Genomic DNA, 20,361 nt, shown 5'->3' on the forward strand with positions numbered 1-20,361 from the left:
GAAACACGTCTTCGTCATGGATAAGAGGGTTGTTGAACATGTTTCAAAATGAACACTTCTCTTAACGTCGGCTATTTTTTCTCTTTCTCTGGGAATGTTTTAGGACCTAAACTCAACTTAAATGGACTCACTGAACTACTAGGCTACAGAACTACTGACTGAGCCGCGCCATGCATTGGCTGCCAGCAGATACAAGCGAGGCAACACAGCGTGAGTGCGCAATCACCTATGAAGTTCAAGAAACTTAGGCCTATATTACAATTACAAATTAATTATAAATAATTATATATTTTTAATGTCCATTCGTCCATGGCTTGTCAATTTCATCTCGTCTTAGTCTCCTTGACGAAAATATATTTTTATTTTCGCCATATTTTGATTTGCTTGAGGCAATTTTTAGTGCGTCATCGTCTCGTCAAGGTAAAAAGGGGCATTGACGAAATATTTTCGTCATCGTCGTGGTTGAATTAACACTGCACTGCGGACAAAATAGTAACAGGAAACCTCTCCGCCCCTACCTTACTCCTTACTTCTTAGTTATCCATATTATGCTCCTTGCTAGCCCATGCTGAGACTGTGATCCTTGGCACGTAATGCAGTGACAAACTTCATCATTTTATGTTCAACCTTCAAGCCTCGAAGCCATACTAAAACATGGCCTACACTACAACAAAAGACCACGCGTTCACTGACAACTGTTGATTTGGCGCTTATTAAGAAAGCAAGTTGACACGGCATCCCTGCTCGGCTGACTCGGATTGAGCGTCCAAATGTTGCCACTGGTAACTGGCGCGTACATACAGCCAATAATAATCTCTCGAGTAGCCTACCAACATTTTCATTTATGCATATTCAATTACTTATTTTTAAATCACAAAACTGCCTTTGCATGAACTGAAACGTTTCCTCTGGTTGCTTATAATTTTCACAATGTCTGTTTGCTTCCAGCCGGAGTCCGACAGATATTCTATTTTTTTTGTCCGAGTCCGGCATTCTGCTTGTCCCCCCCTTCCCACTCCCCTCGCGCTTCTGCGAGTCTGTCCCTCAAGTTGCTTAACGTCGCAATGATTCTTCATTAAAAGTTTTGAAGCTATGTTGGGCAGAAAAACCATGTGGAAACGTCATACTAATGTAAGCTACAGAATGTTATGGTGTGGTCATTTTAAGCAACAGCCTCGCGGGGGGTTTGCGCGCAAAAAACAAACATAAGTTCATTTAAAGCCCATAGGCCTATGTCATCATCCAGAAGACAGCGGAGGCGAGCGGAGGTAAGTTTGAGTCACAGACCTAGAAAGAACTATGTAGTGCTACGCAATCTGAGTAGCTACCCGATGCGAGTCCTTCTGTGTAGCGCATGCGCTTTGTGGTCGTTACCTCCAATGCATAGCACTACCTGCAAACTCGTCAGAGAAAAAAAGGTGACGTGTCCAGTTCTCTGGCTCTACATAATTCATGTGAATGGCCCAATTGACAATGAAAAATGTGACAGTAGCCAAAAAGTGGCAAGTTTGCAGGTATGAAGCGTGAGTCCAGCTGGTCCCAGATGACTGAATTAAAAAAAAAAAAGTAAAATAATTAGTTTTTTTTTGTTGCACATACTAATGTTGACATGATGTCCTGCTACAGTAAATACAAAACATTAATATTTGCACAGCTGATGCCCCCTTGCCTTGACTGCTTCAGGCAGCTATCTTTCTTTTTAACGAATTAAATAAAGAAAGTTGTATTACCTAAAATAGATCTGGCTTGAATGTTTCCATGCACACATGCCTCCCCCCAGTCCAGCCTTACTATTGGTACAAAAACACTTGGTTGTATTGGTCAAAATTTGCTCCTCAAATTGCAGGAAATTGCGTTTGAGAGCATTAGAAGTGTAAAAATTTTGGAGAATACCCCAAGATCGCCCTAAAACACTTGTGCCTGTGGGTCGACAGGTTAAAAAAAAGTTAGACACCCTAAAAAAAATCCTGCCGAAAAGCCTGGTGTGTGTGTGTGTGTGTCTGCAGCAGCCTTCACAAAAACGCGCGCGCGCGCACACACACACACACACACACACACACACACACACACACACACACACATACACACACACACACACCCACACACACACACACACACACACACACACACACGGTGAAGGTGAAGGGGGTGTTGGGGGGCTTATGATGAGGTCAAAGGGGCGTTGGCAGGCTTGTGATGAGGCCAAGGGCGTTGGGAGGCTTATGATGAAGTTGAGGGGGCGTTGGGGGGCTTATGATGAGGTCCAGATTTTACAAAAATATTGAGAACTACGGGTCCCAGGCCCCAGTTTGGGAATCACTATAATACTAGATACAAGATACAAGATACTGGATCTGCACCAATAGGCTGAAATAGATCTGCAACTGCAGCAGAGTGTGTGTGTGTGTCTGTGTGTGTGTGTGTGTGTGTGTGTGTGTGTGTGTGTGTGTGTGTGTGTGTGTGTGTGTGTGTGTGTGTGTGTGTGTGTGTGTGTGTGTGTGTGTGTNTGTGAAGTCACAATCAACAAAGAGTGGGGAAAGCGCTCCTCACGGCAAAGCGCCCCTCAGCCAATAGTAATATCTCTTCCAACTGTCTCTGGGAAGTCTGTGAACCAATAAACAGACAGTTCTGAGAGAGGGGGCGGGACGAGTGACAGCGTTTTGAATTTGGAGACTCGAGAGACAGAGAGGGCAAGCTCAAACAGTAGTGCTGCTCTGCTGGATGGAGATTATTAGGCTATGTTCTCATTAAACCACTCATTGCATGATGCAGGAGTTTCAGAGGGTGTTTTGGAACTATGTGATTTAATCAGCAACCGTTTGTGATTATGGAAAGCCTAATAGTTATGAGGTTACTATTTGGAATTAGAGAGAAAAAGAGCTTTGTTTTTGATCAGAGAAATCGCTAGTTAGCATGCTAACATTAGCCAAGTATGTCAAGCAATGAAATCCAGTAGGAGTAAAGTAGCTGTTAAAGTAGCTGTTAGTAGCCTACTCACTACTCACTAACACCCACCTGATATCATAATACTTGCTTAGGTTGACATGCAATGTAAAGTAAGACTGGTGCAATGTTTAAAACAATTTTAGCTGCCATATCTCCTTCCATCCACATGAATTACCTGCTTGTTGTAAGCTTAAAAAAACATTAATTTCCAGACCAGAATGACATAGCCTACATTAATCATGTAACAGAACCATGCACAGCAGACAAGTGAGGCTATTTACTATATTTTGTATATTATGAAATTCAATAGCGTGACAGCTCTTCTCCCTTTCTCTCACCCTGTCCCTCCAGTTCAAACACATAGATAGCCCCCTTCTCATTCTCCTACTCAAAAATGCACCACTATTTCCAGTCCAGAAATGAAATTGGTTTGGAAGACAGCACAAATGTTATGCTGCCATGCTTTGTGATGCTGTAGGTAGTGTAGATCAATGCAGACCTCCTTGGTAGGCTTATTGTCTACACATGCATTTTACATGCAAATGTAGGCCTACTGTATCACTCTCCTGGCATTTCAATTTCACGTTACAATTCAAACACATTGATAACCTCCAAGTAAATGAAAGATGAATCACCGCACACTGGTATCTTTGCTGGTAGTTTATTTGGTGAACAACGCGTTTCGCTACTGCTTCTGCATGAGAAATGTATAGTAATTTAAATGGCAGGATGTGATAATATACATACCTAAACCAGTATTGGGTGTTGTCTAGCACTTAAATGGGTGGAGTGGTTGAATGTGGGTGAGGTCATGTGACCAGGTAATCACCCTTATCACCTTTGGGTGACATGCGTAATGTCAGAGTGAACCTGATGAAGCAGTAGCGAAACGCGTTGTTCACCAAATAAACTACCAGCAAAGATACCAGTGTGCGGTGATTCATCTTTCATTTACTTGGATTACTCTTACTGCACATCACCAGCACCTGGACAAGTGGTTGTGCACAGGGACGTGACTTTGAGTACTACATTGGAAACTTCGCAGTGAGTTTTGTTACCTGTCGCACGCCAACAAGATGACTAATGAGCACCTGAACCAAACTGTGTGCTTCTCCTTCGATGACGCTGAAGCGCAAAGTATAATCTCACAACAATCGTTGTTTGGAGAACATCAGAGAGACAATGCACATTTCTATCATGAAGATCAGAAAAGCCAACTGATTTATTTAGAGGAGAAGAACATTCGCCTAAAATGGCATGGCATTGCGCTTTCCGAATATTGGCGTAAAAAGCAAATACCGAGGGGGTTACGCATATACAAAAAGCCAGCACTCGGCAAGGGTGACACCGAGTTTATGAATAAGTGGGAAAGAATCCTTAACAAATGCTCATTAGACTTGACTTTGCTGATCATAGAACAAACTAAGAAAGACGCAGAAAAAGTGATGACGGAGATACAAGAATTAAAAACCGAAATCAACACTCCAGACACAACACAGGTCGCCAAATTGGAGGAAGCCATAAAAGAGGGATTGGCTAAATTTGAAGATGAGCAGAAAGCGTTCAAAATAGAGAAATATGAAAGAGATGCCGAGGACTACAGAAGAGGATCGGTGTACAAATGGGATAAGCGCAGACAACAGAAACCGCAGACGAGAGGCCAGCGCAGTGGACAGCGCGGTGGACAGCGCGGGGGACATCGCAGAGGAGAACAGAGACAGAAAGAGCGACACCTGCTCCTGACCAGCGAGGCGGAGACAAGCGACCAAGGCAGCAGCAGTGCGTCTTCTTCCACCGAGGGGCCTTTTTTAGGACAGAGAGGAGGCCACACATACAGAAAAGGACGAGGAGGGGCAAAAGGCAGAAGTCGGGATCCAAATCGGTTCACGAGGAGCCTGAACCGGACCTGAACACGGTTATAAACATCTCGGACTACCCTTTGACAACCCCGCAGGTAAAGGCACTGAGCCGCGGACTGTCTTTCGTCCCTACAAATAAAGTAAATGCATTTAAATTGAAGGTGGATTCATACAAGTTTTTCAGACAGTTACACTTAAAACACTTTTTCCATGCCAAAGCAATGGGAGAATCCACCGGTAGTGTTGACCCATATGTCTTTGATAAGTTTAAGAAAAAGTCCACTTTCATGCCTCCTGGCGCCCCCAATGCCACTTTGGCCACCTTTGCCAAACTAGTTGAAAAAGACATTGACAAAACCATTTCTGTTGCAAATAAAAAGACCAAATACAACATTACTGTACCTGAAAGAAAAGCCTTAAATGAGCTAAAGGAAAATACTGACATCATTCTGAAATCTGCTGACAAAGGTGGCGGAATCGTTTTACAAAATACAAAGGATTATGTGGCTGAAGCTATGAGACAGTTAACTGATCCTAACTTCTATGAACAGCTGGGACAGAATCCTGTGGACACATATATGAATGAACGTGACACCATACTAAATAATGCATTGGAAAACAACTGGCTCACTAAGAGTCAGTTTGACTTTCTAAAGAGTGAACATCCTGTGACACCTGTCTTCTACCTGTTACCAAAAATACACAAAAGATTGGACAATCCTCCAGGAAGACCCATTGTGGCTAGTAAAGACTCCCTTACTGAAAATTTGAGCCAATATGTTGACCATTTCTTAAAGGAAATTGTGACATGCCTTCCATCGTATGTGTCTGACACTACTGATGTTTTGAAACTTTTAAGTGACATTTATGTACCGGATAAGACTTTTTTAGCAACATTTGACGTGGAAAGCTTATATACCAACATCCCCCATGTGGGGGGGCTTGAGGCTTTGAACTTTTATTTGACACCTAAGAAAGATACCCTCCCTGTCGAATTGTTGATGGAGCTAACTGAGTTTATTTTAAAATCAAATTACTTCATGTTTAACAACAAATTTTACTTGCAAACTCAAGGGACAAGCATGGGCTCCCCTTTTGCGCCTAATTATGCCAATTTGTACATGGGTTTATGGGAAGAGAGAAACATTTTTAACAACAATCCTTTTTTTGACAACATTTTACTGTACAAAAGATTTATTGATGACATCCTAGTGGTGTTTGTAGGTACTGAAGATGACTTATTTAAATTTAATGAACATATAAATGGAACATATCCAACTTTGAAATTCACCATGGAATATGACAGTGAAAAAATACATTTTTTAGATCTGCTGATATCTGTGAATGCTGACAAAAAACTGGAAACTTCTATTTACAGAAAAACGACAGATAGGAATACTATCTTGCACGCTTCGAGTTTCCACCCTGATCATACCATTCAAAACATTCCATATGGACAATTTGTGAGATTACGGAGGATATGTAGTGATGAGAGTGACTATGGAGTTAAGCAGTGGTGGACGAAGTACACCAGTTATGTACTTGAGTAAAAGTACAGTTACCTTGCATTGAAAACTACTCAAGTAAAAGTGAAAGTATTCACCTCACTTTTTTACTTGAGTAGAAGTACAAAAGTATCTGCCGTCAAAAATACTTAAGTACTAAAAGTAAAAAGTAAAAACTTAAAAATGAAGCTTTTGGTGCAATTTTAATATGTAAGTGTTGTAGGCCTAGTTTGGTCATATCTAATTAAATATCCTCTGATTTGCATAGGCTATACCAACATGTTAGAACCAGGTCACAACAGGCCTCAGAAACACTGTGGAGTAAGTCCATGGATGTTTTAGCATCAGTTCATTTTCACCTCTCTAAACAAATACTGACCCTAATATGCCCAAAAAGAACACATGAAAGGGCAATTAATATTAAGAATGATTAGTGATTAGGCTTAAATTGATTATATGCCTATTCGAACACCTACTACAATACCCCCCCCCCCCCCCCCCATCACTGGGCCAATATTTAGTCAAAGCCTACTGACCTGGCTTAAGGGAAAGGATACATGTTGCAAGGACACATGTTGCATGTAGCCTCACTTTGCAACATATGGTGGGCATGGCAAACCTCATGTAATGATACAAACCCTTTACACAAGTCTCTTTTCCATAAAGTTGAAGCAAACCATTTTTTGGGTGACAGGGGAGTCTATTAGACAAGTAATTGATATCCCCAACTACTTCAGAAAATACTGCAATGTATTGAGGGGAAAGAATGCTATCACGGAGTTGTGCGCCTGGATGGTTTGGAATAAGCAGTAGGCATCCTGTGCACTTCACTGAAGAAACCAACACGCTACAAAAGCAGTAATTATGTGACTCTATTGTAGGCCTAAGTCATAACAGATATAGTAGCACAGTATAGCACAGTAAGTCAAATAAGCAGTAGGGCCTACATTAAGTATCAATTCGCTGATTATTCAGTTCAAACGCGAAGCCTATCTGACAAATTTCGTCTCGTCAGGCGAGTGCAGCCTGCGAGCTAAATCTCTCCCCCCTCACACAACGAATAGATTAATACACTCTAACAACGTTGTCGCCTGCTTTATTGTTTTGCTGTGCTTTCCGCGTGTTACTAGAAAGTACCGTTTCTTCTTATTTCAATTCGTCTCGCAAGTCGCAACAGTGGACACATCAGTGGTCTTGCTCTTCTCGCTTTCCTCCTAAAACTAATTCTTTACAGTAGAGCTTGTTGTCACGTGACACTTTACAACCAATCACAATGGCGAATCTCTGAGTCTGCCAATCGGATTCAGTTTCACTTTCTTCACACAAGCGTGAATCTCAGATTTCATTTGACCAGGGCATTAAAAATGAATTCATTCACCTGCCGTGTATCACCTTAAATAAGAAAAAAAGGAACGAGTAAGGAACGAGTGTTTCTGTAAATGTAACGAAGTGAAAGTACTAAATTTCGCTTTGAAATGTAGTGAAGTAAAAGTATAAAGTCTTACCAAATAAAAATACTTGAGTAAAGTAGGAAAGTATGAAAATGTTACTTAAGTACAGTAACGAATTACATTTACTTCGTTACTGTCCACCACTGGAGTTAAGGCTAATGAAATGTCTCAACGCTTTAGGGAAAGGGGGTATGATGACTCGCTAATTAATCAAGCTGCAGAAAAGGCCCACAGGAGGGACAGAGCATCATTACTTAACCCCACACCCAAAAACACTGAAAACAGAGTGACTTTTGTTTCTGAATACTCAACCGCATCAAAGCAGGTCCAGCGGATCATCAGAAAACACTGGCAAATCTTAAAATGTGACCCTAGTCTACACCATCTATCATCACTGCCACCTCGTTTCTGTTTTGAAATATCAAAGACATGGTGGTTAGTTCTACCTACATGGAGACCCCCAAAAAGACTTGGCTGGCCAAAGGGATACATGGAAACTACAGATGTGGGAAATGTGCTCATTGCTCACATACATTTGACACAAAAACATTCGGTCATCCCCACTCTGGGAAGAAATATCCCATAAAAGAGTTCATCAATTGCCTCTCGACACATGTGGTATACATGTTAAAATGCCCATGTGGATTGATGTACATTGGCCAAACTAAGCGTAATTTAAAACTAAGAATTGCTGAACACAAAGGGGCAATACGAAACGGAAACATGGATTATGCTATAGCTAGGCACTATAAAGAAAAAAATCATGGATCAGCCGCTTCCCTGAAATTCATAGGTATAGAACGCATACAACAAAAACCAAGAGGGGGCAATATAATTAAGCAACTTTTGCAGAGAGAGGCCTACTGGATACACGAACTGAACACAGTAGAACCCCATGGTTTAAATGAATTACAGGACCTCAGTGTATTCTTGTAACATGCATGCACTGCTGAATTGCACACTGTAAATGTCCTTTTTTAATGGATGGGCCTATGCCACATCAAGATTGTCACTTGAACTATTGTTGACTAATGAACCTGCTTCAGGAGTTGGATATGTCATGTAAAAATGAATATGTCAGACTGGATGAGAGACCTATGGACATTAATAATATTTTTTGGAGAAAGGATTTTGATTATACTGTTATTTTTTGCACATTGGGATTAGCACTTTTGCACTTTGATATCATGTGTTTTTATTTACTAATGGCCCGAACCTGCATCTGAGGAGCGATATGCATTACTCTATGTGGATATGATTATAGATACACATATCAGGGATGTGAGCATATTTATCTGGTAAAATGCATGAGAATTGTATAGTAATTTAAATGGTAGGATGTGATAATATACATACCTAAACCAGTATTGGGTGTTGTCTAGCACTTAAATGGGTGGAGTGGTTGAATGTGGGTGAGGTCATGTGACCAGGTAATCACCCTTATCACCTTTGGGTGACATGCGTAATGTCAGAGTGAACCTGATGAAGCAGTAGCGAAACGCGTTGTTCACCAAATAAACTACCAGCAAAGATACCAGTGTGCGGTGATTCATCTTTCATTTACTTGGATTACTCTTACTGCACATCACCAGCACCTGGACAAGTGGTTGTGCACAGGGACGTGACTTTGAGTACTCATTGATAACCTCCCTCTCATCTGGGGTTGGGGGCCCCACCACCATCACATCCAACACACCACACAGTGAAGCTACTTTCATGCGACTCAATCTGATGTGTTGGTCGCCTGTCAAAAAGAACCACAAATCCATTTGATGAAAAACGGTTATTGTTCTTGATGCTTGGGGGGGGCAGAACTCAAACTCGCCTAGGGCACCAAATAAGCCAGAACCGGCCCTGGCCTATAGAAGTACAATATAATCCACATATCGCGTCTGTGCTGAATGTGGTGTCCACCTTGCACTAAACAATCTTGCTTACAGACATATTGGTGTAGGGATGAGTAGTAGTAGCGCGATCAGCCTGTGCAGTAGGTATGTAGAACTAAACGTGACTGCCGTCAGTTCTATATGGTGAACTTGACTTGAACTTGTTAATTGGCAGTGCCCCACTGTTGTTTACCTACGCCCCACCAAGAGATGTGCACTAGCGCCGACTGTGGTCTGCACCGTTATGTGCCTCCGTTGCTGGCTCGCAACTTGAAGCCTCCCTCGTTTGCGCATTGCGCAACAGTTCATGTTTAACTATTCTTGTTAATCTCTTAACACTTGTGTTGTTAATAAAAACATATCCTCGAAGAAAAACATGTTTTCATGTATTTTGTATGTTATCTTGTATGTTATACAAGAGTATAGGGCATGGTGGGCCTAAATGTGTGCTGTTTTTAATATAAAAATGTTAATGGTTAACCGATTATTAATCATTAATTCTCCCGACGATCGACGAAGAAATTTTCACCGTATGCCCATCCCTACCCCCCACACACACACAAGGAAACACACACACATACACATACACACACACACACACCTTACCTAATGCATATACATGCATACTTAGCGCATGAGCCAGAGGCCAAATTTTCACATATTGGTATCACCTGGGGTGGCAAAGTCTATCAATGTTTTTTGTAATCCTCCATGCCTGAGGGACATTATTTGGTATGATAGCCCTCTGGAAGTGGTAGCTTTCTTATATTTTTACTCACTTTTATAATGACACCCAGTGCATTTTGCAATACATGCCTGTATATGGATGTAGGCGTATGCAAGTGTCTGTGATGATGGTATATGTTTTTATTGATGTTACATCACATGTAGACACCTTAGGAATTTTAAAAAATATACAGTTTTGATGGATAACGTACTTTCCTATGAATTATATAGGTCAAATATATCCGTCATACACTTTTTCAGCAATATAATGCAAGGTTAGTTTGATGCAGAAGCCTGTAGGAGGGTGGGTCAAATCCCAATGATTGCTATATCATATCTGTAGGGTGTGGGCATTCAGAAAATATATGGGTTTGCTAGTTAAAATAAATTATACACCTATTTAGGCCCAAAACCTATAACTGTCCAATGGATTTCAATGGAAATCAATGCATTTCAATGTAATGCAAAGCACATTACATAACTGAGGTATAGTGGAATGTAGGAAGTTGTGAGATGCCTCAATGCACATTATATCACATCTACAGTGTATAGACCTAAGAAAATATATGGATTGGATAGCTTACTACAAATAACCCACTTATTTTAGACCCACAACTCATGGCCGTCCATTAAAAATCAATGCATTTAAAAGTATGAAATCTTTAGGACTTTACAGAGCTTATGTAGGGATAGAGGAAGTTGGGAGATGTTTCAATGCACATTATGAACCTTTGGAAAATATATGGATTAGATTGCTAAATGCACATAATTCAGGTACTTTAGATGCTGACCATTGAAATGCATTGCAAATGCACATTCTGCAATTACATTGTAGAACTAAGGTAGAGGAATGTAGGAAGTTGGGAGATATCACAACACACATGTCACATCCAATGGATCTTTAGAAAACCTAAGTTACATACATTATGTTAAATAATCTTTTTTTCAGTCAGTGGGTCAGGACACATTTAGCCTATAGGCCTATTTCTAATAAATTAAAGTGAGGCATGTGCTGGAGATGCATGCTAAGATGTCCTAAAATGGGCCAGAGTGCTATCGATACAAACTTGATCAAGCTTACTTCGTTACATGAAATGATATTTTCTTTTGGCAATTTTGTTTTGTTGAACTTCAAACCCCTAAGCACTGGTAGTATTGGGTCACCCATGAAGTGAAAAAATGTTGCCTGGTCTCCTTTTATCATGTAGCCTACTTGCAGTTATGGAAAAAGTTTCTGACACCCTGTGGATGACTAGTTGATTGGCATGTGGATGTTATTTTCAGAAAGTACTATTCAATGGCTGACCAGGCATATTAGATCTTGATAGAGACCATAGTGTCTTGGTTGCAAAAATGGCTCAACTTGAGTCTACAGGCGGTTGACACTCAAGTGTTTGAAAACAAGATTAATTAGGACAAGGCAAGAGGTCAAGAGGATACGTAACTCTCAGAATGTCAATTGTCAGCTCATTCACAGATATTAGCATTTAATGACACTAACTGTTCAATGAAAAGAATGCAAATAGTGCATTCAGGATCCTTCACATATAACATGGCAATTGCACCTATGGTATGTTGTTTTAACAAATTATAATGTGTGTGAATTACAATTTTCAATATCCATCACTATTATCATAATCAGCCAGGTTGGGCTATTACAGGTATATGTAGTCTTCCAAAATCCCAGTCATGAAGAGACTGTGTTTGCGCTATAGCTGTGTGTGATGAAGTTGAATTTAGGAGCCGTTTGCGATTTGTTGGGTCCTGTGGCTTTTCCCCCATCCAATCAGCATCATTGGTGATTGCTGGTTGCTGGCGCTACAAATTGGAGAATGATAGGGGTAAGTTTCATGACCAGTTTCAATTTCTGAGTAATGAAGGGCCTCTTGCTCAGTTCCTCCAGCTTTTGAGGGTGTCTTTGAACTTAATAGTGTAAACCCTTACTGGGAAGTGACAGGGTGATCATACCTGTGCTTTTGGTGGCTGTGTGACCCATGCTTCCCACATCCCTCAGACGTTTTGGTGATGTATATTGCCACAAACCTTCTGCATCTAACCTCTTCAATGCAGACTTCAATTTCCCGGCTGCTATGTACCTTTCCATGGTACAATGTACTTAATAATGAACTGGTTGTCTGAGGGCATGTGGAGGCATTCTCCAAAGGCAATGGCTGTATGAATAGGAAACTGAAGTATACACCAATATCTCCAGCCTTCTTGGGAGCTGATGCTGCCTCATTCCCATTGCAGGTCTCCACTTGCACTAAGTAACCACAAGTGATGCCTTTTCCCTCACCACTGATCTCTGGACTCACAATACAGTATGTCTGAATTTAGTGTCATCTGTAGTCATGCCTTGTTGCACTGCAAGTTGTGAGATTGGTAATGGGCATCTTGAAACTTCAAGCCACATCTTGATGTAAGCTGAAAGTCCTCTTTCAAGTTACTGTTCAAATGGGGACTTTCTTAAATGGGGGGCACATCACTGAGCTCATGGGGCATGGCGCCAAAAACATCAGCAAGATCTAGGAAGATTACATGGAGGTACTTTTTTCCAGCTTTGCTGTTTGGATTTAGTGTCAGGTCATGCTGTGTGTTACCGAGACATGCTGCCCTTTGAACAGCATCAATGTGCATGATTGCCATTTCTGTCTGTATCATGATGTACCTAGTCCTATCTGTCTTTGACACTACAGCAGTCAACACACCCAACATACCCAGCAAGTCAGATTGTACGGTATGTTTAAAAAAAGACACATTTTCAGAAAAAGTAATGGTCTAGTTTAGTTCCAGACAAAATGAAAATACTGTTATGCAGGATCTCCATGTACTGTTCTTGAAACTGATGTGTGTGCAATTACAATAGCATCTTCCAGTTTTCTCCGTTACACTTTAGACCTAGCTTCATTCTGTAATATAGCCTAGTTTGATTTGATTTTCAATGGCTAGATTAGTTTTGAGTCTAAAATAACTGTACTGCATATCAAGCCCATTTGTTTTCCAAAGGTCTACAGTAGCTATATAATGTGCATTGAGAGATCTGTCAACTTACATTGAGCTATACCTTAGTTCTGTAATGCACTTTGCATTACCTGGAAATGCTTTGATTTTCAATGGACGGCTATGAGGTTTGGGTCTAAATAACTCTGTAATGTGTATCAAACTGTCTAATCCAGGGGTGCCCAACCTATTCCAACTTGGGGTTCCCTTGAAATGTTCATACATCTTCAGGGCTCATCACTGACTGAATAAATAAAACAAAACATACACTACAAACAAATATGATTTTGATTTTTAGAAAATGATTTCAAGTCCCACTTGGAATACAGTAAGGGTCAACCAGTGGGCCCAGGCCTAAAGTTCGAGAATCATTGATCTAGTCCGTATACTTTCTAAAGGTCTACATACTGTAGATGTGATATAATATGCATTGGTACAACTCCCAATTTCCTACATTCCTCTACACCACATTTCTCTAATATACTTTGCATTACTTTGCAATGCATTGGTTTTCATTCAAATCCATTGGACAAGTATGAGTTCTAGGCCTAAAATAGCAGCATACCTTATATACAGTATGATATGATATAGCAAAAGTTGCAATCCCCTGGGGTCTCCCAACTTCCTCTATCCGTACTTAAGTTCTGTAAAGTACATTGTACTTTGAAATGCATTGATTTTTAATGGACGGCCATGAGGTGTGGGTATAAAATAACTGTGTAATTTCTATTAAGCTATCCAATCCATTTATTTTCTGAGGTCTACACACTCCAGATGTGATATAATGTGCATTGTGACATCTCCCAACTTCCTACATTCCTCTATACCTTAGTTATGTAATGTGTTTGGGATTACATTGAAATGCATTGATTTCCATTGAAATCCATTAGACAGTTATGGGTTTTTGGCCTAAATAGGTGTATAATTTATATTAAACTAGCAAACCCATATATTTTCTGAAAGCCCACACCCTACAGATATGATATAGCAAATATTAGGATTTGACCCACCCTCCTACAGGCTTCTGTATCAATCTAACCTTGCATTATATTGCTGAAAAAGTGTATGACGGATATATTTTGACCTATATAATTCATAGGAAAGTACATTATCCATCAAAACTGTATATTTTAAAAAAACCCTAAGGTGTCTACATGTGATGTAACATCAATAAAAATATATCCCATCATCACAGACACTTGCATACGCCTACATCCATATATAGGCATGTATTGCGAAATGCCCTGGGTGTCATCATAAAAGTGAGTAAAAATATAGGAAAGCTATCACTTCCAGAGGGCTATCATACCAAATAATGTCCCTCAGGCATGGAGGATTACAAAAAACATTGATAGACTTTGCCACCCCAGGTGATACCAACTTCTGCTCCGGCCCATGGACTAACTGTAGATGTGCACACAAACATGTTCTGCACACACTGTAACGACCCCCCCCCCACACACACACACACACAGACACAACCCCCCCCCCCCCCCCCACACACACACACACACACACACAAACACAAACCCACACACACCTACACACCCTTCAGGTCCTTCATGCAAGTCATGACTGTCATTTTGCCTGCTGATGTACAGTAACTCATAGTGTTCTCTCTCTGCAGTAATCTCTCTATCTCACTCAACCACACACACACACACACCCACACACACACACACACACACACACACACACACACACACGCACACACACACACACACACACACGCACCAGGTTTACTTACAGTGCTGATGACACTGCTGGCACCAGCTTCTTGAGGACGTCATCTGGGCTGAGGAGGTCAGTCAGATCCTCTTCTGGTGTCTTTATGTACTTCTGCAGGTCAAACCCATCCAGCTGCTCTTCTGATAACTCAAACCTAAACTCTCTAGTCTCCCACTGACCTGGTAAGAGCATCTCTACAGACATCTTTCCTGAGCTCCTGTCAATGTGCTCCACTACAGCATGCTGATTAAGCTCATTCAGACAGTAGAACAGGTTGATCTTTCTATCAGACTTCCGCTCATGTCTTATCTTATCCTTGACATACTGGACTGTTTGTTCTAAGCTCTGTGGTTGGCTATTGGTCTGTGGCAGTAAGTGTCTTAAGAGCTTCTGATTGGACTCCAGTGAGAGGCCCAGGAGGAAGCGGAGGAAAAGGTCCAGGTGTCCGTTCTTACTCTGTAAGGCCAGATCCACTGCAGTCTTGTGTAGGTCTTCAAGTGTTGCAGCTCTGAACAGAGCAGAGAGATGAGAGGGTTGATGTTGGTGTGGTTCATTTCTGGCACCGTTGCAGAAGCAGAGGAACACATATAGTGCTGCAAGAAATTCCTGGATGGTCAGATGCACAAAGCTGAACACTCTCCCATGGCACAGCCCCGCCTCCACTCTGAAGATCTGTGTACACACTCCTGAGTACAGAGATGCTTCTGTGACATCAATGCCACTCTCACGCAGGTCTTCCTCATAGAAGATCAGATTGCCCTTCTCCAGCTGTTGAAAAGCCAGTCTCCCCAGTTTCAAAACCATCTCTTCATCTGTCTCTCTTCTTTCTGTGTATTTCTCTTTCTTGATGCAAGTCTGAATGTTCAGGAAGTGAGTGTACATCTGAGTGAGAGTCCTTGGCATTTCTCCTCTCTCTGATGTTTTCTCTGCAACAGAAGCCAAAATCCAGGCGAAAACTGGAATGTGGCACATGATGTAAAGGCTTCTGGATGACTTCAGGTGGTTGATGACTCGCATGGCCAGGTTCTCATCACTGATTCTCTTCTTGAAGTAGTCATCTTTTTGTGGGTCGTTGAACCCCCTAATTTCTGTCACCTGGTCCACACACTCAGGAGGGATCTGACCAGCTGCTGCTGGTCGGGTGGTGATCCAGACGAGAGCAGAGGGAAGTAAGTTCCCATTGATGAGGTTGGTCAGAAGTACATCTACTGAGGCTGGCTCTGTCACTTCACAACACCTCGGGTTGGAGGAGAAATTGAGAGGCAGTCTGCACTCATCCAGACCATCGAAGATGAACAAAGTTTTGGTCTCAGAACTGGAGAGCACTTTCAGATCTTTCATTTGTGTGAAAAAGTGTTGAACAAGCTCCACCAGACTGAGTTTTGTATCCTTCATCAGGTTCAGCTCTCGGAATGGAAGAGGGAAAATGAAGTGAATGTCCTGATTGGTTTCTCCTTCAGCCCAGTCCAGAATGAACTTCTGCACAGACACGGTTTTTCCAATGCCTGCCACTCCCTTTGTCAGTACTACTCTGATGGGTTTGTTTTGCCAAAGACCCCTTTGTGGATGTACATCTAAGGGTTTAAAGATGTCACTGCACTTGATTGGTCTGTCCTGTCCTCTTCCTCTCCAGGATGCTCTCTCTATCTGTCTGACCTCATGCTCTGTATGTCTGCTGCTAAAGGATATATTATGTATGTCCCACAGGTCATATATGTCCATAGAGGAATGTGCCATGAATTCGTAGGGTAATATCTGTCTGACCTCATGTTCCAGATTGACCCCTCCTCTCCCACCCTCTGTGATGTAGAGATCTGTGTAGATGTCCTGGAGGAGTCTGGCGTCTCCCTGATGTGGTACTCCTTCAACCAGATGTTGACACTTCCCCTTCAGAAAAGACCTGAGCTCTGCCTCCTCTGATGTCAATCTAGATCAACGACAGAAGATCACATTACAATTAACCATATTATACCTACAATACATCTTAGAGTCTGCACACACACACACACACACACACACACACACACACACACACACACACACACACACACACACACACACACACACACACACACACACACACACACACACACACACACACACACACACACACACACACACACACACACACACTGTCTTATTTCTTATTGCTTATACCAGGGCCAAAATCAAAATCTGGAGTGAAGTCGCGGGCCAAACGCAATATATTTTTTTTTTTACAAAAATGGACTAAAGTTGCTCATGTTTAAACAGATTCCTATCATAGTTTAAATGTGCCTGCACATATTCTGTTGCATTTGAGTGTGAGTTGTTTTCAATGGCCTGGGCCCACTCATATTCTTGTGATTGTGACGCATTTTCATGTTCAAATCTTAATACTGGTGTATGTGGGCCAACTGTAATGCACATTTGAAATGATCTCGCGGGCCAAATAAAATGGCTCCGCGGGCCAAATTTGGCCCCCGGGCCTGAGTTTGACATCCCTGGCTTATACAATATACTTTTCAAAAATGTATAGTTTTCCAAATCCCCATAAAAATCCAGCGAAGGTTCAGATCCACACGTAATGAACCTGACTAACAAGGCCTAACAAGGCCTCCGACGGGACTAGTTTTATATATGGACATGGGGAAATGTGATCTTTATCTCAGGACGTGGGTAATATAAATGGCTGATTCGGACTGGATTGAAGTATCTCAGTAAACGAACAGAAAGTTGGAGGGTCAACTCATCAAGCACCGTCGTGACTGCACTTGTCGTCATGTGCATGCCAACTCCAATATATATTATTGATTTTTGAGCACATTATTGCGAATCCATGGAGGCATCATTCTTAATAATTGCCTCTAGGTTTACTAACCCATCAAAATCCATTCTAATGCGTCTGCATGCTTGTCCTTTCATTATTATTATTACCTTCGCCAGAAGGTTATGTTTTGCCCGCCGTGTATTTATTTGTTAATATGTCTGTCTGTTTGTTTGTTTGTACTTCGTCTAACTCAGTCAAAACTGAACCGATTTTTATGAAATTTTGTGGGATGATTGGTCATGACCCAAGGAAGAATCGATTAGTTTTTGGGAGTGATTGGGTCAAAGGTCAAAGGTCAAGGTCACGAAAAGGTCAAAAACGTACATTGAGCCGATTTTTATGAAATTTAGTGGGATGATTGATCATGACCCAAGGAACAATCAATTACTTTTTGGGAGTGATTGGGTCAAAGGTCAAAGGTCCAGGTCAAGGTCACGAAAAGGTCAAAAACGTAAATTGAGCCGATTTTTATGAAATTTAGTGGGATGATTGGTCATGACCCAAGGAACAATCAATTACTTTTTGGGAGTGATTGGGTCAAAGGTCAAGGTCAAGGTCACGAAAAGGTCAAAACGTAAATTGAGCCGATTTTTATGACATTTAGTGGGATGATTGGTCATGACCCAAGGAACAACCGATTACTTTTTGGGAGTGATTGGGTCAAAGGTCAAGGTCAAGGTCACGAAAAGGTCAAACACGTTTTTCTTTGCCAAGCACTATATGCCAGAAGAACGTGTGCATGCTGAATTGAATAAGAGGTCAAGACTGGGCCAAAAATGTAATATTACGATATTCCTGTCCCATTTAAATGAAACTAACACCAAAATTTGGAGAATGTTATGCCCCACACTTTGAAGATGGCCAGAAAAGAATAAGTGGCGTAGGCGAAGGTTTGCGCTCTACTGAGTGCCCATTCTAGTTTGGAGAGTGCGCTTGACCATGCTACCTGATTTCGGCAGCTAACAGCTTGGAACAACTCCCTAAAACAAAACTAACAGTTTACTGCAAGGCTATAATGTTTGCAAGCCCGGAGAGATTGGATGTATTGTGCGTGTCGTGCACTTAACCAGACATCTTTACATGGGGTCGCATTCGGACGGGATTAGTATTACTGAGGTTATTTCCTCTGACCATTTCACAGTAGGTAAAACTCGTGGTGAAGTTTACGGACATACTCGGCTATTTTTACATGGCATGGCGCTTTCGGACAGGACTAAATATCCTGGTTATTATTACTTTACCCCAGGTCCCCCCATTAAATTAGTCCCGTCGGAATAGGGCTCTAAACAGACTGCAACATGTCCAGAACTCTGCTGCTAGTACACAGGCACTAGGCCCTGGCACCACATCACCCCCGAACTCAAACAGCCCCACTGGCTCCCCGTCAAATCACACATTATCTACAATGTCTTCAAGTCCCTCTGTGGTCTGTCACATTTTTAATGATTTATTTGTCATGAAATGTCTTGTATGTGGCTTATTTAGTTTACTGAAAACATGAAATAAAAATAATTAGTTTCACCAATTTGCATTTGCAACACCTCTGTACCTGAACATATTACATAGATACTGTTGTGGGTCAATTTGACCCAGCTGTCAAAGGCTGATTTCCCTCCGAAAAATACAGTAAGAAAAAGAAGAGTAAGCAGTGTGCAGTGTCTTTTGAATTTTGTTCATTGATGCACCTTCTCCTGCCTCACACCTGCACCTGCATTGGAGAGGGCTTGTGCACAAGGACTCTCTGAACTTCCAGAATCATCTTTCTCTAGGGATATTGTCATTGTGTTTATGTTTGTGTGTGTGTGTGTCTGTGTGTGTGTGTGTGTGTGTGTGTGTGTGTGTGTGTGTGTGTGTGTGTGTGTGTGTGTGTGTGTGTGTGTGTGTGTGTGTATGTGTGTGTGTGTGTGTGTGTGTGTGTGTGTGTGTGTGTGTGTGTGTGTGTGTGTGTGTGTGTGTGTGTGTGTGTGTGTGTGTGTGTGTGTGTGTGTGTGTGTGTGTGTGTGTGTGAATGTGTGCGTGTGTGCATGTGCGTATGTTGCACTTTCTCACATGAACTCTTGACAATTGACGGTGAGCGGCAGCCTCCAGAGCTGGTGTGTGAATGTGAGAAAGTGTGTGTGTGTGTGTGTGTGTGTGTGTGTGTGTGTGTGTGTGTGTGTGTGTGTGTGTGTGTGTGTGTGTGTGTGTGTGTGTGTGTGTGTGTGTGTGTGTGTGTGTGTGTGTGTGTGTGTGTGTGTGCACCTTCTCACATGAACCCCGGACAATTGGCGCCATACGGCAGCCTCCAGAGCCGCTGTGTGAATGTGGGAAAGGGCTTATGTATGTACAGTATGTGTATTTTAAAAGCGCTTTGAGACACCTTTAGTTGTGATATTGCGCTATATACATACAGGTTGTATTGTATTGTACTGTGTTGTGTTGTGTTGTGTTGTGTTGTGTTGCGTTGCGTTG

At 41.7% G+C, this 20,361-nt stretch overlaps 1 protein-coding gene across 1 annotated transcript; it reads right to left on the reverse strand.

Annotated features, from left to right (window-relative positions):
- Nucleotides 1-15,116: 15,116 nt before the first annotated feature.
- On the reverse strand, nt 15,117-16,762 carry LOC134444634 (protein NLRC3-like). Its single transcript, XM_063193886.1, has 2 exons — nt 16,758-16,762; nt 15,117-16,659 (listed from the first exon to the last, which is right to left on the reverse strand). The coding sequence occupies exons 1-2, from the start codon at nt 16,760-16,762 to the stop codon at nt 15,117-15,119; spliced, it is 1,548 nt and encodes a 515-aa protein (XP_063049956.1).
- Between the last annotated feature and the right edge of the window lie 3,599 nt (nt 16,763-20,361).

This window comes from Engraulis encrasicolus, unplaced genomic scaffold (assembly GCF_034702125.1).
Source record: "Engraulis encrasicolus isolate BLACKSEA-1 unplaced genomic scaffold, IST_EnEncr_1.0 scaffold_63_np1212, whole genome shotgun sequence".
In the NCBI taxonomy this organism is placed as follows: domain Eukaryota; kingdom Metazoa; phylum Chordata; class Actinopteri; order Clupeiformes; family Engraulidae; genus Engraulis; species Engraulis encrasicolus.